General features: G+C 40.8%; 1 protein-coding gene across 1 annotated transcript in view; it reads left to right on the forward strand.

Moving 5' to 3' along the window:
* Positions 1 to 19,146, forward strand: part of sik2b (salt-inducible kinase 2b) — a 198,607-nt gene that overhangs the window by 152,140 nt on the left and 27,321 nt on the right. The window contains 8 exon segments of the mRNA XM_034169323.1: positions 2,258 to 2,341; positions 2,343 to 2,411; positions 2,675 to 2,833; positions 10,033 to 10,126; positions 10,129 to 10,184; positions 10,187 to 10,264; positions 13,168 to 13,258; positions 13,261 to 13,482. Coding sequence (XP_034025214.1) covers positions 2,258 to 2,341; positions 2,343 to 2,411; positions 2,675 to 2,833; positions 10,033 to 10,126; positions 10,129 to 10,184; positions 10,187 to 10,264; positions 13,168 to 13,258; positions 13,261 to 13,482 — 853 coding nt within the window.

Below are 19,146 nucleotides of genomic sequence, written 5' to 3' on the forward strand. Positions count from 1 at the left end.
TTACTCACGATTTCAGCAAAAAGAACTACACTGCCCACTTCCTAAATTGAACCAGTGACAGCTGTGATTGATGGACGTTGCTCTAGGCAGGTGAAATATTTTGCGCGCACGATTGCCGGCTGCAGCTTTCTTTCACCTCCACAAGTTCTCTCATGATCGGGGCACATTAAATAAAGTCCATTAACTCCTGCTCACAGGGCCGATCGCCAGTGAGAGGACATGTCCACATCTAGTATAAGTCCTCACAGATGGATCGCCACTGAGCGGACATGTCCACTGTCCACTCCCCGTGGACAGATCGTGTGCACAATCAATGGCTGCAGCTTTCTTTCACCTTCTTAAGTTCTTTCATGATTGTAGTACATTAAATAAAGTCCATTAACTCCTGGAAATAATGTATTGTGATTTTTTTTTTCCAATGTGTCAAATCCATCTGCGTGTCCAGGCAGTCTATTAAAACAGCATCATGGAGCCTCTGCGTGCAAGGTTACTCCCCCCCGCGTGCAACTTACGTAGCCATTCCAGTGTACTTGATATGCAGCACAAGGCAACTCTTCAGTGTGAAAGGGGCTGTAGTTTCAATTCCCTGTGTCATGGCATAAAAAAAGCATATGTTTTTACATACATTTGTATATATCAGGTGTGTTTTTCTTAATGTTATTACCTAATCGATGTAAAAACTTTATCCTTATCAGTAATACACAACATAATCATCTTCTGACATTTGCATATCAACATAAAATGTTTGTTATTAGCACCTCGCCTGTTTGATAAAAATTACACTAGAGTGGCTGTAATTTACTGCTCACTAAACGGTCATATTCGCTGCAGGAAATGTGGTATGTGACTTGGCAGTGACCAGCGGTGCGTTTGTTTGCGTTGCAAATCAGGTGACAGATGCTGCTGCTGTGAGTTAAATTTAAATGTGATTGCAGTCAGGAATGAATACTGTATGATACAACAAAAACTACAAAATATATACAAAACTCTTATCATCTACTATTATTCACCATATAAGAACTATGATAATGAAAAAGGTTGAGTAGATTCTCAAGATGGTTGGAAGTCATTTGCTTTTTCCTTTTTATTTATTTATTTTTTTCATACAAATCCAATCGTTTTATGGTCATGATTCATCTTGTAGCTGATTGGATTGATTCAAGTCCTCAAACACTTTTTAAAAGGATTTTCTGAAATGTTAATGGAGAAAATGAACCAGAATCTTTAAATTGAGCTGTCACTGTTGAGCTCTATAGAATTAAAAATAACATTAAATTTTGGGTGACATCTGGTGACATCTAGACACCATCTTGTTTGTCTGACTTGATGCTGGTTTTTATTTTTGGGATCATCCTGGTTGTGTTTTTGGGGGTCATATAAGGAACCTAAAAAAATTTGATTTTGTTTAATTCTGAAGGGCTGCGGGGGGTGGTCTTAGCTCCTCTTAGCCTGCCCCGACTAGGGCATTCATGTTTAATTTTTTCCTGAAATTTTACTGTAAATACCTGCTTTGACCTTTGACCCAGAGGAAATGACCCCTTGCTATATTTCACCAACAGGTCAGCAAAATTATTGACGGATAAACTTAATGGAATGTAAGGTGCACAGTTGAATGCCAGTTTTTCACTTGTGGTGATGTAATGCTGGAGGGAAATGGTTTTGTGTGTTGGGAATAATTTGACACTAAAATCAAAAGTTTTGCAAAAGTCCAGAAATCTTTTGGTGGGAGTCTGCGAAAAAGCAGGTCACCCAGTGCCGCATATTATTGTTTGAGCATCACAAGTATATAAGATCAGCCTCTACGAATTTAAAGCAGTTTCTTTTCCCTTTTTTTTGCAGTAGCTTCTACTATTTCCCCCCCTTTTTTTCCAAAGAAAATGAGTGTGATTAGGCTTTTTGGATCACCGATAGAACAGTAAACGGAAGACATATTGTGCTTTCAATGAATACAGTTGATGTGGACGAGCAATTTTCTCAGAGTCACTGCGCTGAAGACTAATACACCTTTTATCATTTTTGTTTGCTGTCCTTTCTTGTCATACACCCTAAATTGTGTTTATTTGGTTGGGGGTGTTTTTTCTTCTTTTTTTTTTCTCTTTGTCAGCTGCTGCAATGGCCCAGTATCACACAGTGATAATTAATGGGCTGTCAGCGTGTCATTAGAGTCATCAATGTCAAGCCATCCCAAATTGCAGGTGTACATCAGTAATGACTTGAATTACAGTCCTTGTTATTGATGTTGTCTGTCATCCTTCAGTCTCTGCAGAACAAAAGCTACAACCACTTTGCTGCTATCTACTACCTGCTGGTGGAGAGGCTCAAAGCCCATCGCTGCAGTTTCCCCCCTGGAACAGCGGCTCGACGCCCGTCAGCGGCGGCCCAGCACCATCGCAGAGCAGACTGTCGTCAAGGTAATCCAAGAGTGTCAGGGTAGTGAGATTGTTGTCTACACCTTCCTCATCAAAAATGTTTTAGTTTGCAACTGCAGCCTGGATTTGGCAAAAAGATAAACATGCTTCTTTTATTATTTTCATCTCCCTTCCACCTTCTTGTCTTCAAGCTTCGTTCTCTGCCATATTCACTGCTGTTCCGCTTTTATTATCCCACAGTTTGTTCTTGTTATTTTTTTGTTTTGATGTTATATAATGTAAACGTCAATTGTTTCTGTCTCCAGTCGACCAGCTGTTCAGCCCAGGTGGGTTTGCTCCCCCAGGGTGTGCGTCTGTTGCGCTCCCCCGCTGTACCCAAAGCCTCCTCTGATGCTTTCACCTTCTCCCAGTCTGCATGTCCCCTGGAGGAGAATTTCATGGTGGAGGATGTCAACACGCCCAAAGTAGGTCCAACACCTGTAACAGGTGGCTGAAGCTTACTGATGTATTTTTCTCCCTCTCTCTCTCTTTGTTTGTTTGTGTGTGTGTGTGTGTGTGTGTGGTGTGTGTGTGTGTGTGTGTGTGTGGTGTGTGTGTGTGTGTGTGTGTGTGTGTGTGTGTGTGTGTGTGTGTGTGTGTGTGTGTGTGTGTGTGTGTGTGTGTGTGTGTTCTTTGTGCTTTTATGCTCAGGTTGCATGAGTATATACTTTAAAAATTCCTGGAAATCTTTGTCAGGGCGAAATATTCTCGCTCATTTCCTAGGTCCATTCAGAAGGGCTCCAGTTTCCTTGTTTGATTCTTGAACTGTCACATTTAAATACCAACTAGATGGCACTCAGAGAGCACATAAAACTTCTGAGTCCTGGATCTGAGACATGGATCCAGATCAAGAAAAATAAATATTTTTCATTTCCTTGGACTTTATGTATCTGCTTACCAAATTTAATCATCATCCTCTCTCAATTTTTTGAATAAAATGTTGCTATGTGCCAGACACTCTTCTGGATGTCAGTTCCAGAATATATATTGCAGATCACATGCAAACTGTACACCACTTTTATCTATCTGCTCACCAAATTTAATTGAAATCTGTTCCTTACTTTTTGAGTTATCCTGCTAACGGGCAAACAGACAGACAGACGGACAAACACACATGAAAGCATTACCTCTTTGGCAGACGTAATTAGATTTAACTTGCATCAGGAAACTTACTGTTTTTATGCACAACAAGTGAGCAAAGGTTTTTGTGCAAATCAGGAAAGTGAAAACATGTTACCTACCAAAATAAGCACAAGAGGAAACTGCCACTTTTATTTTGTAAGTCTGAGTGAGGCTGTATTTCTTTAATGTTCCATCGGGACTCTCGATTCATGCATGTCTTGGAGTGTTGACATTGTTTAACTTTACTTTACGAGTACATCTGTGTTTTGGAGCCACAGTCCTCAACAACACTGCCATGTTGAATAAGCTTGGAAATGAAAAATGCAACTGGCTGTTAATTTTGTAAGTTGAAGTGAATGAAATGGAGGATTTGTGTTCATCTTGACTGACTTTGTCATTTCAGGATAAAGTGCTTCTGACGTTTGGTTGTGTTGCAACAGTATTTAACTCAGTGTTGTGCACTTTATACACAGAATTGTCTGTTTGCTTTTGAAGCTTGGAATTGCTCCAGAGGCCACATGAAGGGCTGTCATTAGTTTGGTCAAACAAACGTGTCGTTGTTCAGGAGCTTGTTGCATGTCACTGTAACAGTCCTTCAGAATGTTTTCAACCTCACCAAGAAAACATGGGATTTTTTTATCGTTTTTTTTTTTTTTATCCCCATAATGCCAATTCCCTTAATCCATGAACTTTGAAGCATTTCCATCCCATTGTAGAAGTCCTCTACTTTTGAGAGGTGGGCAGGTTGGCTGCCTGGGTGGTTGTCATCCTTGGCTTTGGCAACATGCAGTGACCTTCTTAAAGACCTTCTGAATCAGATGCCACACTTGGAATTTGAGAGTCATCCCCGCCTCTCAAAAGTAGTCATCTCTCTGGCTCAGCCAGGTGGAGCTTGGGCGCCCCCTTTGGCCTTTTCCAGTTGCTGGGGGACTCAGTATGGAGACGTGCATACTGGCTCACATTTAGAGAAACTTACTACATGACCAAAATGTCGTAGCTGATGCTCCCTCACAATGCAAGTAATAGAATCATTCAGCTGAAAGTTGTGATTGCTTAATTTTTTTTTAACCTACATCTTTAACAGTAATTCTATTTGGAAAGCACTTACCCTGAATGAGAGAGATACAGCAGTGTGTAATTGTGCATAAAACCTTCTAAGATGCACTGCACATGGAGCATATACGGGCATGTGTGTGCACGTCATGCCCCTTTGAGCTTTTGGATTTTGGCTTTCTGTCGACCTGACAGTGCTCGCTCTCTTATGTAAGATCACAGGACAGCCGCATGTCCGGCACAGCTACAATACACGCCGTCGCTTCCTCCAGGGTTGGTGTTGGCCCGGGCCGTCTGAGCCGATGCTGGCACGCTCACCTGCACCCTGACTCTAGTTTAGTTTTGTGTGTGCGTGCGTGTCCGTTCAGCAGACACAGTGCGCATTATCTGTGTGAATGGAGCTCAGTTATGTAAGCAGTCCTATGATGATGGCGTGACTTAATGTGAAGCAGAGTGAACACATGTAGATGGGAATCTGCTGCTCTTACTCCAGTCATCTCGCCGCTTTGGCTTCAGACCTGTCAGCCAGGAGTTTTCTTTCCTCATCTGGTTTTCTTCACTTCTTCATCCCCTTTTTGGCTCTCCATCGTTCAGCTTCTTTCTTCCTCAGCTCCTGCCCTCGTGCAACCCTGTGTCACCCTTATTACCCTGAACACACACCCCGCCCACTGTGTGCATGTGTTGAGTAACAACATTCCAGGCCCAGAACTTTCCCGGAAGCAGATGGGAAATTGGCAAAGTTGCTTGACATCAACCAACAACAGGTTTTTCAGCACTGGCAACACTAAACTGTGTTACTAAAACCTATCAGTTTGGCAGTCATTTTATAATTATTTGTTTTGTTTATAAGGTCAAAACAAACAAAAACATCATCACAGTTTGCACAACCTAAGAGGACATCTTGAAATTATTCCTCACTAAGTCATTTAATGGTGCTCGGACTGCTGTTTAAAAGCAGCTACAGTTGGGTCCATTAATATTTGGACAGTGACACAGTTTTTAAAATTGTACTTCTGTACACCAGCACAGCGGAGTTAAAATGAAACTGTTGAGATGAGACTGTAGCAATCAGTATGTCCCATCTGTTTTCGCTTGTTAGCACTATAGCTCGCGAACCAGTTGGCAATTTCATCATATTAGCATAAGGGTGTACTTGGGTGATCCCCCACCAGCCAATTATGGTGACCTTGGGGTCAATTTCAAGGTCACAGCGAGATTTTCAAGATATTCTCATTGCCACCCTTGTTAGTGCGATATCTCAAGAACCAGGTGACCAATTTCATTCATATTTAGCATATGGGTGAACTTTGGTGATGCCCCCGACACTTTGGTTTACTGATTGTGGGGTCATCTCCTGATAACTTTTCAGAAGGACTTGTACATCCTAAATATGTTAATATGAATATTTTTTTAGAATGCACAAAAATGCAGCATTTATGGAAAAAAATGTGGTTTCTTGTTGCCAACCTGAACGCCAGTTTTTTTTTTTTTTTGCTTGTTTGTTTGTTTTTGTTTTTGTTTTTTTTGTTTTGTTTTTGTTTTTTAGTTAACTCTTGTCTTCTGCACTTCAAAATCTCAGTCTCAATCTCAGATCTCTCCAGAGATGTTCAATCAGATTCAGGTCTGGGCTTGGATGGACCACTCAGGACATTAACAGAGTTGTCCTGGAGCCACTCCTTTGATATCTGGCTGTGTGCTTAGGGTCATTGTCCTGCTGAAAGATGAACCGTCGCACCACTCTGGAGTAGGTTTTTCATCCAGGATACATTGCTGTACATTGCTGCATTCATCTTTCTCTCAATCCGGACTAGTCTCCCAGTTCTTGCTGCTGAAAACATCCACACAGCATGATGCTGCCACCAAACATGCTTGGCATCACGCCAGGTTCAATCTTTGTCTCATCAGACCAGAGAACTTTGTTTCTCATGGTCTGAGAGTCCTTCAGGTGAATTTGGTAAAGTGAAGGTGGGCTGCCATGTGCCTTTTGTTAAGGAGAAGCTTCTGTCTGGACACTCTACCATACAGGCCTAATTGATGGATTGCAGAGATGGTTTGTCCTTGTGGAAGGTTCTCTTTTCTCCACAGAGGAATGCTGGAGCTCTAACAGAGTGACCATCAGGTTCTTGGTCACCTGCCTGACTAAGGCCCTTCTTCCCGAACCACTCCATTTAGATGGGCGGCCAACACTTGGAAGAAGTCCTGCTGGATCTGAACTTCTTCCATTTGGTGGTTGCTGGAGACCACTCTTGCTCATTTGGGGACCTTCAAGCAGCAGAAATTGTTTCTGTAACCCTTCCCCAGATTTGGGTGACTTGAGACAAGTCCTGTGTTGGAGGTCTACAGACAATCCTTTGACTTCATGCTTGGTTTGTGCTCTGACAGATGCACTGTCTACTGTTGGGACTTCATATGTAGACAGGTGTGGGCCTTTCCAAATCATGAATCATGTCCAGTCAACTTAGAATTTACCCCCAGTGGACTCCAATTAAGCTGTGAAACACATGTTCAAGCATGATCAGGTGGAAACAGGATGTCACCGGAAGCTCAATTTGAGCTGCATAGGGCAAAGGGCTGTGAATACTTATGTACATGTGACACGTCTTAGTTTTTGTTTTTAATAAATGTTCAAACATCTCATAAAAACATGTTTCAGCAGGGGTGGTGGCCAAGTGGTTAATGCGCTTGGTTTCAGTTCAGAGGCTCCGGGTTCAAATCCCCACCCTTGCCACATTTCTCCATGTAACGTGAAGTTGCGTCGAAGGGCAATCCGGTGTAAAACCTGTGCCAATTCAACATGGCAGATCCACCTTGGATTTGCTGTGGCGACCCCGAGTGCAAAACAAGGGAGCAGCCGAAGGGACTTACTTACTTTTGACTCATAAAAACATTTTTCACATTGTCATTATGGGGGTATTGTGTGAAGAATTTTGAGGGAAAAATGATTTAATCCATTTGGAATATGGCTGTAACATAAAAATGTGGAAAAAGTGTGAATCGCCATGAATATTTCCTGATGCACACCTTGTTGGTGCCGGTGTTTATCACCGAATTCCATAGCGTGACACAAATGAGAGTTTGTGATTCCTCCTGGATGGAATGCCAGTCTGACATGTGTTTATTTGTTGTTTTTCTGTCTTTCTTTTCCACTGTTTTAACTTGTAACAAGAAAAAAAAAATGCCAATGGAACTAGTGAAAATTTGCTTTAGATTTCTTGAAATGAGCTGAGATAACTCATTGAGCTTCATTTTAACTGGTGTGCCATCTTTTACAAACAGCACCTTAAAAATTGTATGGGGAGTCAAAAACAAAATGTCATATATGGCCCAAAACAAGAGGTTTCCAAGGTTCTTTCACTTAACAAGGTTTTTTGAAACACATTTCTGTAAAACAAAGTAATTATATCTCACCTTGAAGTCTTATCTTGAAATTTTACTTATTCGGTGAATGTCACTTATATTAAGTGACTTTGACTATAAATTATACAAATTCACTTGGAATGATTTTACACTTTTCTAGCGTATAAAAACTGAGGCTATGTGAAATCCAGTGCAGTTCAGGTGGGGCTTTTGGAGAGTTCCATTTCATCAGAATCGGCTAATAAAGTGATAGCCTATGAAAAAGAAAGAATCAAATCAATTTTATTTATATAGCGCCAAATCACAACAAACAGTTGCCCCAAGGCGCTTTATATTGTAAGGCAAAAGCCATACAATAATTACAGAAAAACCCCATGGTCAAACGACCCCCGGTGAGGCAAGCACTTGGCGACAGTGGGAAGGAAAACTTCCCTTTAACAGGAAGAAACCTCCAGCAGAACCAGGCTTAGGGAGGGGCAGTCTTCTGCTGGAACTGGTTGGGGCTGAGGGGAGAGAATCAGGAAAAAAGACATGCTGTTGGAAGAGAGCAGAGATCAATCACTAATGATTAAATGCAGATTGGGTGCATACAGAGCAAAAAGAGAAGAACACTCAGTGCATCATGGGAACCCCCCAACAGTCTAAGTCTATAGCAGCATAACTAAGGATGGTTCAGGGTCACCTGATCCAGCCCTAACTATAAGCTTTAGCAAAAAGGAAAGTTTTAAAGCCTAATCTTAAAGTAGAGAGGGTGTCTGTCTCCTGATCCGAATTGGGAGCTGGTTCCACAGGAGGAGGAGCCTGAAAGCTGAAGGCTCTGCCGCCCATTCTACTCTTACAAACCCTAGGAACTACAAGTAAGCCTGCAGTCTGAGAGCGAAGCGCTCTATTGGGGTGATATGGTACTATGAGGTCCCTAAGATAAGATGGGACCTGATTATTCAAAACCTTATAAGTAAGAAGAAGAATTTAAATTCTATTCTAGAATTAACAGGAAGCCAAGAGGCCAATATGGGTGAAATATGCTCTCTTCTTCTAGTCCCCCGGTCAGCACTGAGTAATAATGAATTACAATAGTCCAGCCTAGAGGAAATAATGCATGAATTAGTTTTTCAGCATCACTCTGAGACAAGACCTTTCTAATTTTAGAGATATTGCGCAAATGCAAAAAAGCATCCTACATATGTGTTAATATGCGCCATTGAATGACATATCCTGATCCAAAATGACTCCAAAGATTTCTCACAGTATACTGGAGGTCAAGGTAATTCATCCAGAGTAAGGATCCTGGTGAGACACGTTTCTAAGATTTGTGGGGCCAAGTACAATAACTTCAGTTTTATCTGAATTTAAATAAAGCAAATAGCGCTAAAGTAGAATAAAGCAAAGATGTGAAAGTTGGAACTCAAAAAGAGCTACAAGATGGCTGGAATCAATTCTGAGGCCTGTTATATTAGACGAGATATTTATAAATGTCTTGCAGAAGTTTGACAAAGAAGACCAACAATGGCAGTCTCAGTGGAGGACACATTTAACTCAGCAGAAAACGCCTGTGATGACACAAACGCAAACCGCCACGAGTGGAAGGAAGAAGGACGGAACAGAGAAACTGTCACGATGGTGGAATTCTTCCTCCAACAAAACATTCTTGTGTGAAATATAAACACAATGAGGGGTGTTTTTTTGTGGCCTTGATGAAATGATTAATTGAGTGAGTTCATTATTCTGCTGTGTTGATTCATGGTTCCATCTTCTGGACTCTGAGGTTTTTGCTGGGGGGTTTTCTGTTTTGTCTCATTTTAAATTGATGTTTGGACAGGGTTTTGACTGTCACTTTGGGTTATGGAACTTTTAGAAAATTTCTACTACAAATAATCAACAGATTAATTAATAATACAGGTAGTAGTGATAGTCCTTGTTTGTGAGGTGTGAATTAATCATGAAATAAGTGTTTTTTCTTATTCAGGATTGTCTCACTGTGATGCATATTGTGCAGTTTCCTTTATTGTGGAATAATTTGCGTCCTCAGCACTTGTAAAGTACTAAAGGAATTTTTTTCTTGTTTCTGTCTTCCTTCTCTCACCCCGTCTAGGTGAATGGCTGTCTACTGGATCCCCTGCCTCCCCCCACTGTCCTCCGCAAGTCCTCCACCTCGTCGCCTAGCAACATGATGGAGATGTCAATCGACGGGGCATTGAGACAGAAGAGCCTGAAGCAGAGGATGAATGCACCCAACCTGACTCTTGGCCTATCAGACGGCTCGTTTCGGCCAGCGGCGACACACCCTCTCTGAGGTCACCAACCAACCAGGTCTTCCAACCCAGGTTTGGTGACACAGGATCACAACATCTACAGTCTGTATTGCTAAAACCTGATGCCACCATCTGCCAAATCTCTCACTTTTGGCTGACCCTCTTGCTTGGGGTTTGCCACAGGCCAGTTCAGTACAGATCCGCATTGGAATTTCTTCAAGTTTTACGCCAAATGCCCTTTCATGACACAACATCCCAGTTCTACATGAAGAAACATGCTCATAGCTCCTGGTAGTTGTACATTTATCGTAAATTTTTTGATTTGAAAGGCAGTTTGTCACACTACACAGAGCATACTGAGCCAGACAGGAAGCCAATATATGAATGGCATCATAAATTCAGTCAGATTTCAAAATAAACCCCTTCTGTTCGTGGACAGATGGCATGTCACTTCATCTAAAATATATCAATGATTTAACATGATTAAAATAACAATGATTAAAACATTCAAAACAAGAGCAATCAGAGATTTCTGATGTCCGCCAATCCGGATCAAGATCACATCCAAAATTTAATATACAACCCCTGGCAAAAATTATGGAATCACCGGCCTCAGAGGATGTTCATTCAGTTGTTTAATTTTGTAGAAAAAAAAACAGATCACAGACATGACACAAAACTAAAGTCATTTCAAATGGCAACTTTCTGGCTTTAAGAAACACTATAAGAAATCAAGAAAAAAAGATTGTGGCAGTCAGTAACGGTTACTTTTTTATATGGAATCACCCAATTCTGAGGAAAAAATTATGGAATCACCCTGTAAATTTTCATCCCCCAAATTAACACCTGCATCAAATCAGATCTTCTCATTGACATTGACCCTATGCCATGACATTGACCCTATGTGTCTTTTTGCAAGGAGTGTTTTTGCTCTATGGCAAGATGCATTATCATCTTGAAAAATGATTTCATCATCCCCAAACATCCTTTCAATTGTCCAAAATATCAACATAAACTTGTGCATTTATTGATGATGTAATGACAGCCATCTCCCCAGTGCCTTTACCTGAAATGCAGCCCCATATCATCAATGACTGTGGAAATTTACATGTTCTCTTCAGGCAGTCATCTTTATAAATCTCATTGGAAAGGCACCAAACAAAAGTTCCAGCATCATCACCTTGCCCAATGCAGATTCGAGATTCATCACTGAATATGACTTTCATCCAGTCATCCACAGTCCACAATTGCTTTTCCTTAGCCCATTGTAACCTTGTTTTTTTCTGTTTAGGTGTTAATGATGCCTTTCGTTTAGCTTTTCTGTATGTAAATCCCATTTCCTTTAGGCGGTTTCTTACAATTCGGTCACAGACGTTGACTCCAGTTTCCTCCCATTCATTCCTCATTTGTTTTGTTGTACATTTTTGGATTTTTGAGACATATTGTTTTAAGTTTTCTGTCTTGACGCTTTGATGTCTTCCTTGGTCTACCAGTATGTTTGCCTTTAACAACCTTCCCATGTTGTTTGTATTTGGTCCAGAGTTTAGACACAGCTGACTGTGAACAACCAACATCTTTTGCAACATTGCGTGATGATTTACTCTCTTTTAAGAGTTTGATAATCCTCTCCTTTGTTTCAATTGACATCTCTCGTGTTGGAGCCATGATTCATATCAGTCCACTTGGTGCAACAGCTCTCCAAGGTGTGTTCACTCCTTTTTAGATGCAGACTAACGAGCAGATCTGATATGATGCAGGTGTTAGTTTTGGGGATGAAAATTTACAGGGTGATTCTATAATTTTTTCCTCAGAATTGAGTGATTCCATATTTTTTCCTCTGCTTGGTCTAAAAAAGTAACCGTTACTGACTGCCACAATCTTTTTTTCTTGATTTCTTATAGTGTTTCTTAAAGCCAGAAAGTTGCCATTTGAAATGACTTTAGTTTTGTGTCATGTCTGTGATCTGCTTTTTTTCTACAAAATTAAACAACTGAATGAACATCCTCCGAGGCCGGTGATTCCATAATTTTTGCCAGGGGTTGTAGTCTTCTATGGCCTAATATCTATCTGTGGTGCAAATTTGGTGAGAATTTGTGTAGTAGTTTTGACGTAATCCTTCAAAGCCTATATAAAGTGAAGCTTGATCCATAATCCAGACCCGGATCCACATCACCTCCAAAATTTAATGGGTCCTTCCATGGCCTAATATCTATCTGTGGTGAAAATTCCGTCAAAATCTGTGCAGTAGTTTTGACATAATCATGTTAACAGTCAGACAGACAACTAAATAAACATCAATGATTTATTACATCCTTGGCAAAGCTAATGTGCACGCAATAATGACTGTATCAAAGGACATTATGTAGTGTGAATTTTTTGCATGTTTTTTTTTTTTTCCACCAGTTAAATTATCCATGTTACTTTGACAGCTATATAATGATGTATAGATGTATATGTATTCCTTGTATGTATGAGGCCTTTTTTCAAAGAAACTCTCCATCTCATATTTATTTACTTTAGGAATATTTGGACAATTAAAACTTGAGTTTCTGTTTGACTATGTGCTCAAACGTGACATTTTTGTCAGTATTCTATTGTACCTATAACTTTAGCACAGTACTAATGCATTAATTTATATTTGACAAAAAAACTTCCAAAACACAGTCTTAATTTATAGCAGAGTTAGAGTTCATTTCTGGGTCAACACCACATGACGTTTTTCATGATTTATCAGCCATTATTTCCACTGTAATTCATAAAAACAGCTTTGTAATGTCTTCATTAATGGAACTTGTACCTGCTTTGTAAAATATCACACGTCTCTCATTTGCCTCTTTGAAAGATCAAAGCCCGCTGTAATTAATTAAACTGATTGATTGCCAACTGCACGAGATTGCAGAAAAACATAAATGGCAAAGGTAATTACTAAATGCAGACATTTGCAGATTTTTTAAAATGACATGACTTTATTAAAGTCCTTGATCCCCCTCCCCCCAGGTAAATTATTTACTCTCGGCCATAACCCCTCCACGGGCAGTGTGGACTCGGACACCAGCTATGACATGGGCCCATGCACAGTGACCTGAGTTTGCTGGAGGATCCTCCGTCTCTCATTGAAATAGTTCCAGCCAACACCTCAACCCCTGGTGTAACCCCTCCTCCATTCCTGAACACACGTCCCGCCAACCCAGCAATGGCTGCCTTGACATCACAGCATAGGGAGACGCACAACCGCTCCCCCGTCAGCTTCCGAGAAGGACGCCGTGCCTCAGACACCTCACTCACCCAAGGTCAGAGCTGTCATCTTTTTTGTCACACATGCTCCTCCTTCCCTTTCCTGCCACTTTTCGATGTGCATTCAGGCTAAATTGACGTCATCATGAGTTGTGTTTGTTAGAAACCCTTGCTTTAATTTGGGGCTTCTCTAATGACACATCTTGCCACTTTCATTGGAAGTTTCACAGCTTAAGTGACTTTACAGTTTTAGTGAATAAGGCGAGAGAAGTCTAGAAATAACCATTGGGAAGCTAGTTAAGCTGCAGATAACTGTGGGCAGGTAAACAACAAATCTGCCTTAAATGCTTACCAAAAAATAAAAAAACAAACAAACTGAGACTAAACATGGTGCATCAGTCTGATGCCTTTTACTTCTCTTGTTTCTGTTGACCGTGTGCACAGTGGAAATGGTGGTGTGGCTGAATCAAGTAGTCGTTTCCACCACTGTTCACTCGCGTGATTGATTGTGTAATTTTTGTTCAGTTTGTCCAATTGGAGCCTGTGTTTTGATTTTACAGCAGGAGTGATCACACGGATTTTAAAGACATTTCTAAAATTGATGCATCATAGAAAAATATTGCAATAGCCGCCTGTATTTATTTATTATTTATTTATTGTCTATTGGCTTTTTTTGTGCAGCCCTACAACGTAATGTTCACTGAATATGGCAGTTACATTTTTATTATCATTATTTCATGTAATTATCTACGACTAATTGCGCTGAACATCGTGTTCCAGTGTTGTCAATTTCATCTTGTTTACCACTGGAGTAATTAACATTTTTGCAAAATGATAAAATTCAATTTCAATTCAATTTATTTTCATTTACAGTGAGGTAAAAAAAAGTATTTAGTCAGTCCCTGATTGTGCAAGTTCTCCTACTTAGGAAGATGAGAGAGGTCTGTAATTTTCATCATAGGTACACTTCAACTATGAGAGACAAAATGAGAAGAAAAATTCAGGAAATCACATTATAGGATTTTTAAAGAATTTATTTGTACGTTATGGGTGGAAATAAGTATTGGTCACCCACAACAAGCAGATTTCTGGTTCTCACAGACCTGTAACTTCTTCTTTAAGGTTCTTCTGTCCTCCACCTGTTACCTGTATTAATGGCACCTGTTGGAACTCGTTATCTGTATAAAAGACACCTTTCCACAGCCTCAAACAGTCAGACACCAAACTCAACCATGGCCAAGACCAAAGAGCTGTCGAAGGACACCAGGAAGAAAATTGTAGATCTGCACCAGGCTGGGAAGACTGAATCTACAATAGTCAAGCAGGTTAGTGTGAATGAATCAACTGTGGGAAGCAGTTGTAGAAAATGGAAGACATACAAGACCATTGATAATCTCCCTCGATCTGGGGCTCCACGCAAGATGTCATCCCGTGAGGTCAAAATGATCAAAAAATGACTGATCCGTGTTAAGGGAAGAATGAACGGGGCCATGTATCGTGAGATTTTAAGCCAAAACCTCCTTCTGTGAGAGCATTGAAGATGCAATGTGGCTAGGTCTTCCAGCATGACAATGATCCCAAACACACCACTCAGGCAATGAAGGACCTCTGTCATTGCCAACAAAGATTATGTTACACAGTATTGAGTTGAACTTTTGTTATTGACCAAATACTTATTTTCCACCATAATTTACAAATAAATTCTTTAAAAATCCTACAGTGTGATTTCCTGGATTGTTTTTTTTTCTCATTTTTTCTCTCACAGTTGCCGTGAACCTATGATGAAAATTCCAGACCTCTCTCATCTTTCTAAGTAGGAGAACGTGCACAATCAGGGACTGACTAATACTTTTTACCCCACTGTATATAATACCAAAACGCAACAAGGTTGCCTGAAGGCGTTTCACACAAGTAAGGTCTAACCTTACCAACCCCCAGAGCAACAGTGGTAAGGAAAAACTCCCTCTGAGGAAGAAACCTCAAGCAGACCAGAATCAAAAGGGTGACCCTCTGCTTAGGCCATGCTACAGACACAAATTACAGAACAATTCACAAAACAAACATACAGAAAATGTTGCCGGCGCTCAGGACAGTTTCTGGAACAGATACCACGCCCATGTCTGGCTGTAGCCGCACCTCAAACAGAGAGAAAAGAATAAAAAGGTAGAATCAAGCATCAGAAAGACAACAAATACAGTGTAATTTGTCAGCATTAACCAAAAAGAAAAACAGAAGAAATGCTAAGGTGATCGCCGGCCACTAGCCCTAAGCTTTACTAAAAGACCCAGAATTTAGATAAAGTTGAGGCTGCGACACAGTCTGTTTCCTAATAAAATTAATTAAGAGTAAAAAGCATAAAAACATACTATGCCAGTATGCTAGCCATACGAAAAGGAAAATAAGTGCATCTTAAGTCTGGACTTGAAAGTCTCTACAGAATCCGACTGTTTTATTGACGCAGGGAGATCATTCCACAGAACAGAACGATAAGAGAAAGCTCTGTGACCCGCAGACTTTTTATTCACCCTAGGGACACTAAGTAGTCCTGCACCTTGAGAACACAAAGCCCGGGCCAGTATGTAGGGTTTAATTAGGTCAGCTAGGTAGGGAGATGCCAGTCCATGAACAATTTTATAGGTTAGTAGCAGGGCCTTAAAATCTGATCTCACTGGGACAGGGAGCCAGTGAAGAGATGCCAAAATGGGTGTAATGTGGTCAAACTTTCTGCTTTGTGTCAGAACTCTGGCAGCAGCATTTCGAACCAATTGGAGAGCCCTAATGCTGGACTGCAGTAAACCAGAAAATAGAATATTACAGTAGTCCAATCTAAAAGAGGAAAACGCATGAATCAGGGTCTCACCACCAGCCATAGACAGGATGGGACGAATCTTCGCTATATTTCGCAGTTGGAAGAAAGCAGTCCTCATAATATCTCTAATGTGGAGGTCAAAGGACAATGTAGGATCAAAAATGACCCCAAGATTCCTCACTTTGTCAGTGTGATGTATGACACACGACACTAGGCCAAGTGTTAACTGGTCAAATTGATGCAGATGTCTCACTGGACCAAGAATCATCATTTCAGTCTTATCAGAGTTTAAAGTAGCAAGTTGCTGGACATCCAACTTCTCACTGATGCAAGGCAATCTTCTAGGATTTATGTGGATGAGATTCCCAGCAGTTATCTGCATGTATAACTTTGTATCATCATCATAATATAGAAAGGTAACCCCAAAATGCCACAATATGTGCCCAAGGGGTGCAATATAAAGGGAGAAAAGCACCCCTGTGGAACCCCAAATTTCATGTCACTAACTTAGAGGTAGTGTTACTGTACAAAACACAATGAAGAACTACTGTCAGGTATAGTGAGGAAAATAAGTATTTGATCCACTATCGATTTTGCAAGTTTTCCCACCTCCAAAGAATGGAGAGGTCTGTAAGTTTTATCCTAGGTCTACTTCAACTGTGAGAAACAGAATCTAAACAAATTCTGAAAAATTACATTGTTTGAGTTTTAAATGATTATTTGCATTTTATTGCATGAAATAAGTATTTGATCACCTACCAACCAGCAAGAATTCTGGTTCTCACAGACCTGTTAGTTTTTTCTTTAAGAAGCCCTCCTATTCTGCACTGTTTACCTGTATTAATTGCATCTGTTTGAACTCATTACCTGTATCAAAAGACACCTGTTCACACACTCAATCAATCACACTCCAACCTGTCCACCATGGCCAAAACCAACGAGCTGTCTATGGACACCAGGGACAAAACTGTAGACCTGCACAAGGCTGGGATGGGCTACAGGACAACAGGCAAGCAGCTTGGTGAGAAGACAACAGCTGTTGGTGTAATTATTAGAAAATGGAAGAAAGACAAGATGACTGTCAGTCTTCCCCGGTTTTGGACTCCATGCAAGATCTCACCTCATGTGGTAAGGATGATTCTGAGAAAGTCCAGAACAACACAGGAGGACCTGGTCAATGACCTGAAGAGAGCTGGGACCACAGTCAAAAAGATTACATGAGTAGCACACAACGCAGTCATGGTTTAAAATCCTACAGGGCATGCAACGGTCCCCCTGCCTCACGCCAGCACATGTCCATGCCTGTTGAAGTTCACCCAGTGAGCATCTGGATGATCCAGTGGAGGCATGGTAGAAGGTCATGTGGTCAGATGAGACCAAAATAGAGCTTTTTGGCATCAGCGCCACTTGTCATTTTTGGAAGATGAGAACAACCCCAAGAACGCCATCCCAACTGTGAAGCATGGGGTGGAAACATCATTTTTGGGGGTGCTTTTCTGCAGAGGGGACAGGATGACTGCACCATATTGGAGGGGAGGATGAATGGGGTCATGTATCGTGAGATTTTGGAAAACAACCCTCTTTCTCTCAGTAAGAGCATTGAAGTTGAGTCATGGCTGGGTCTTCCAGCATGACAGTGACCCCAAACACACAGCCAGGGCAACTAAGGAGAGGCTCTGTTAGAAGCATTTTAAGGTCCTGGAGTGGCCTAGCCAGTCTCCAGACCTGAACTCAAATGAAGATCTTTGGAGGGGGCTGAAACTCCAAACCTGAAAGATCTGTATGGAGGATGGACCAAAATCCCTGCTGCAGTGTGCAAGCTTGGTCAAGAACTACAGAAAACGGTCTGAGCTCTGTAATTGCAAACAAAGGTTTCTGTACCAAATATTAAGTCTGGTTTTCTATTGGATCAAATACTTATTTCATGTAATAAAATGCAAATGAATTATTTAAAAATCTTACAATGTGATTTTCTGAATTTTTTTTTTTTAGATTCTGTCTCTCACAGTTGAAGTTAACTATGATAAAACTTACAGACCTCTCCATTGTTTGTAGGTGGGAAGACTTGCAAATTGACAGTGGCTTCAAATACCTATTTGCCTCACTGTATGACATCAAACCATGCAAGGGCACTCCCAGTAATCCCAAAGGATTCTCCAGCCTATTGAGTAGAATATGATGATCCATGGTATCAAATGCAGCACTGAGAGCTAACAGCACCAGACCCGTAGTGGTGTCTGAATCCATTGCAAGTAGAAGATCATTCACCACTTTAGTGAGAGCCGTCTCTGTGGAATGATATTTTCTAAAAGCAAACTCCAGTGGCTCAAAAGATTATTCTCGGTAAGGTGGTCCATGAGCTGCCATGAAACCACTTCTTCCATAATTTTCGAGCAACATGATAGATTTGATATCAGCCTATAGTTTTTCAATACACTACGGTCAAGATTAGATTTCTTAAGTAATGGTTTAAGCACTGCAGATTTGAAACATTTGGGAACAGATCCAGAAGTTAACGAGAGATTAATCATTTCCAGCACAGCCGGCCCAAGAGTGGGCCACAGATCCTTAAACAGTTTTGTTGGTATAGGCTCAAATAGACAGGTTGTGCTTTTTGTTTGACGTTATAAGTTTCATCAGCATGCCTAGTGAGATACTATCAAATTCTGTAAATGTAAGTAATGGCTCAGTAGTGGCGCCCACCTCAATAGCAGAGTATTGTGGCTGGGTTAAGGCGTGCTGGGATATGCTCAACCTAATGTCTTCTATTTTCTTCTCAAAGTAATCCAGGAAATCTTGTGCTGTAAAAGGAGAGCGAGCTACAGGTGGTTGTCCATGTATAAAGTGTTGCCACCGTGTCGAACAAGAACTTATGTTATGGTTATGCTTGTTTTTGTTGATCAAGTCAGAG

The sequence above is a fragment of the Thalassophryne amazonica genome, chromosome 4 (assembly GCF_902500255.1).
Source record: "Thalassophryne amazonica chromosome 4, fThaAma1.1, whole genome shotgun sequence".
Taxonomy (NCBI): Eukaryota; Metazoa; Chordata; class Actinopteri; order Batrachoidiformes; family Batrachoididae; genus Thalassophryne; species Thalassophryne amazonica.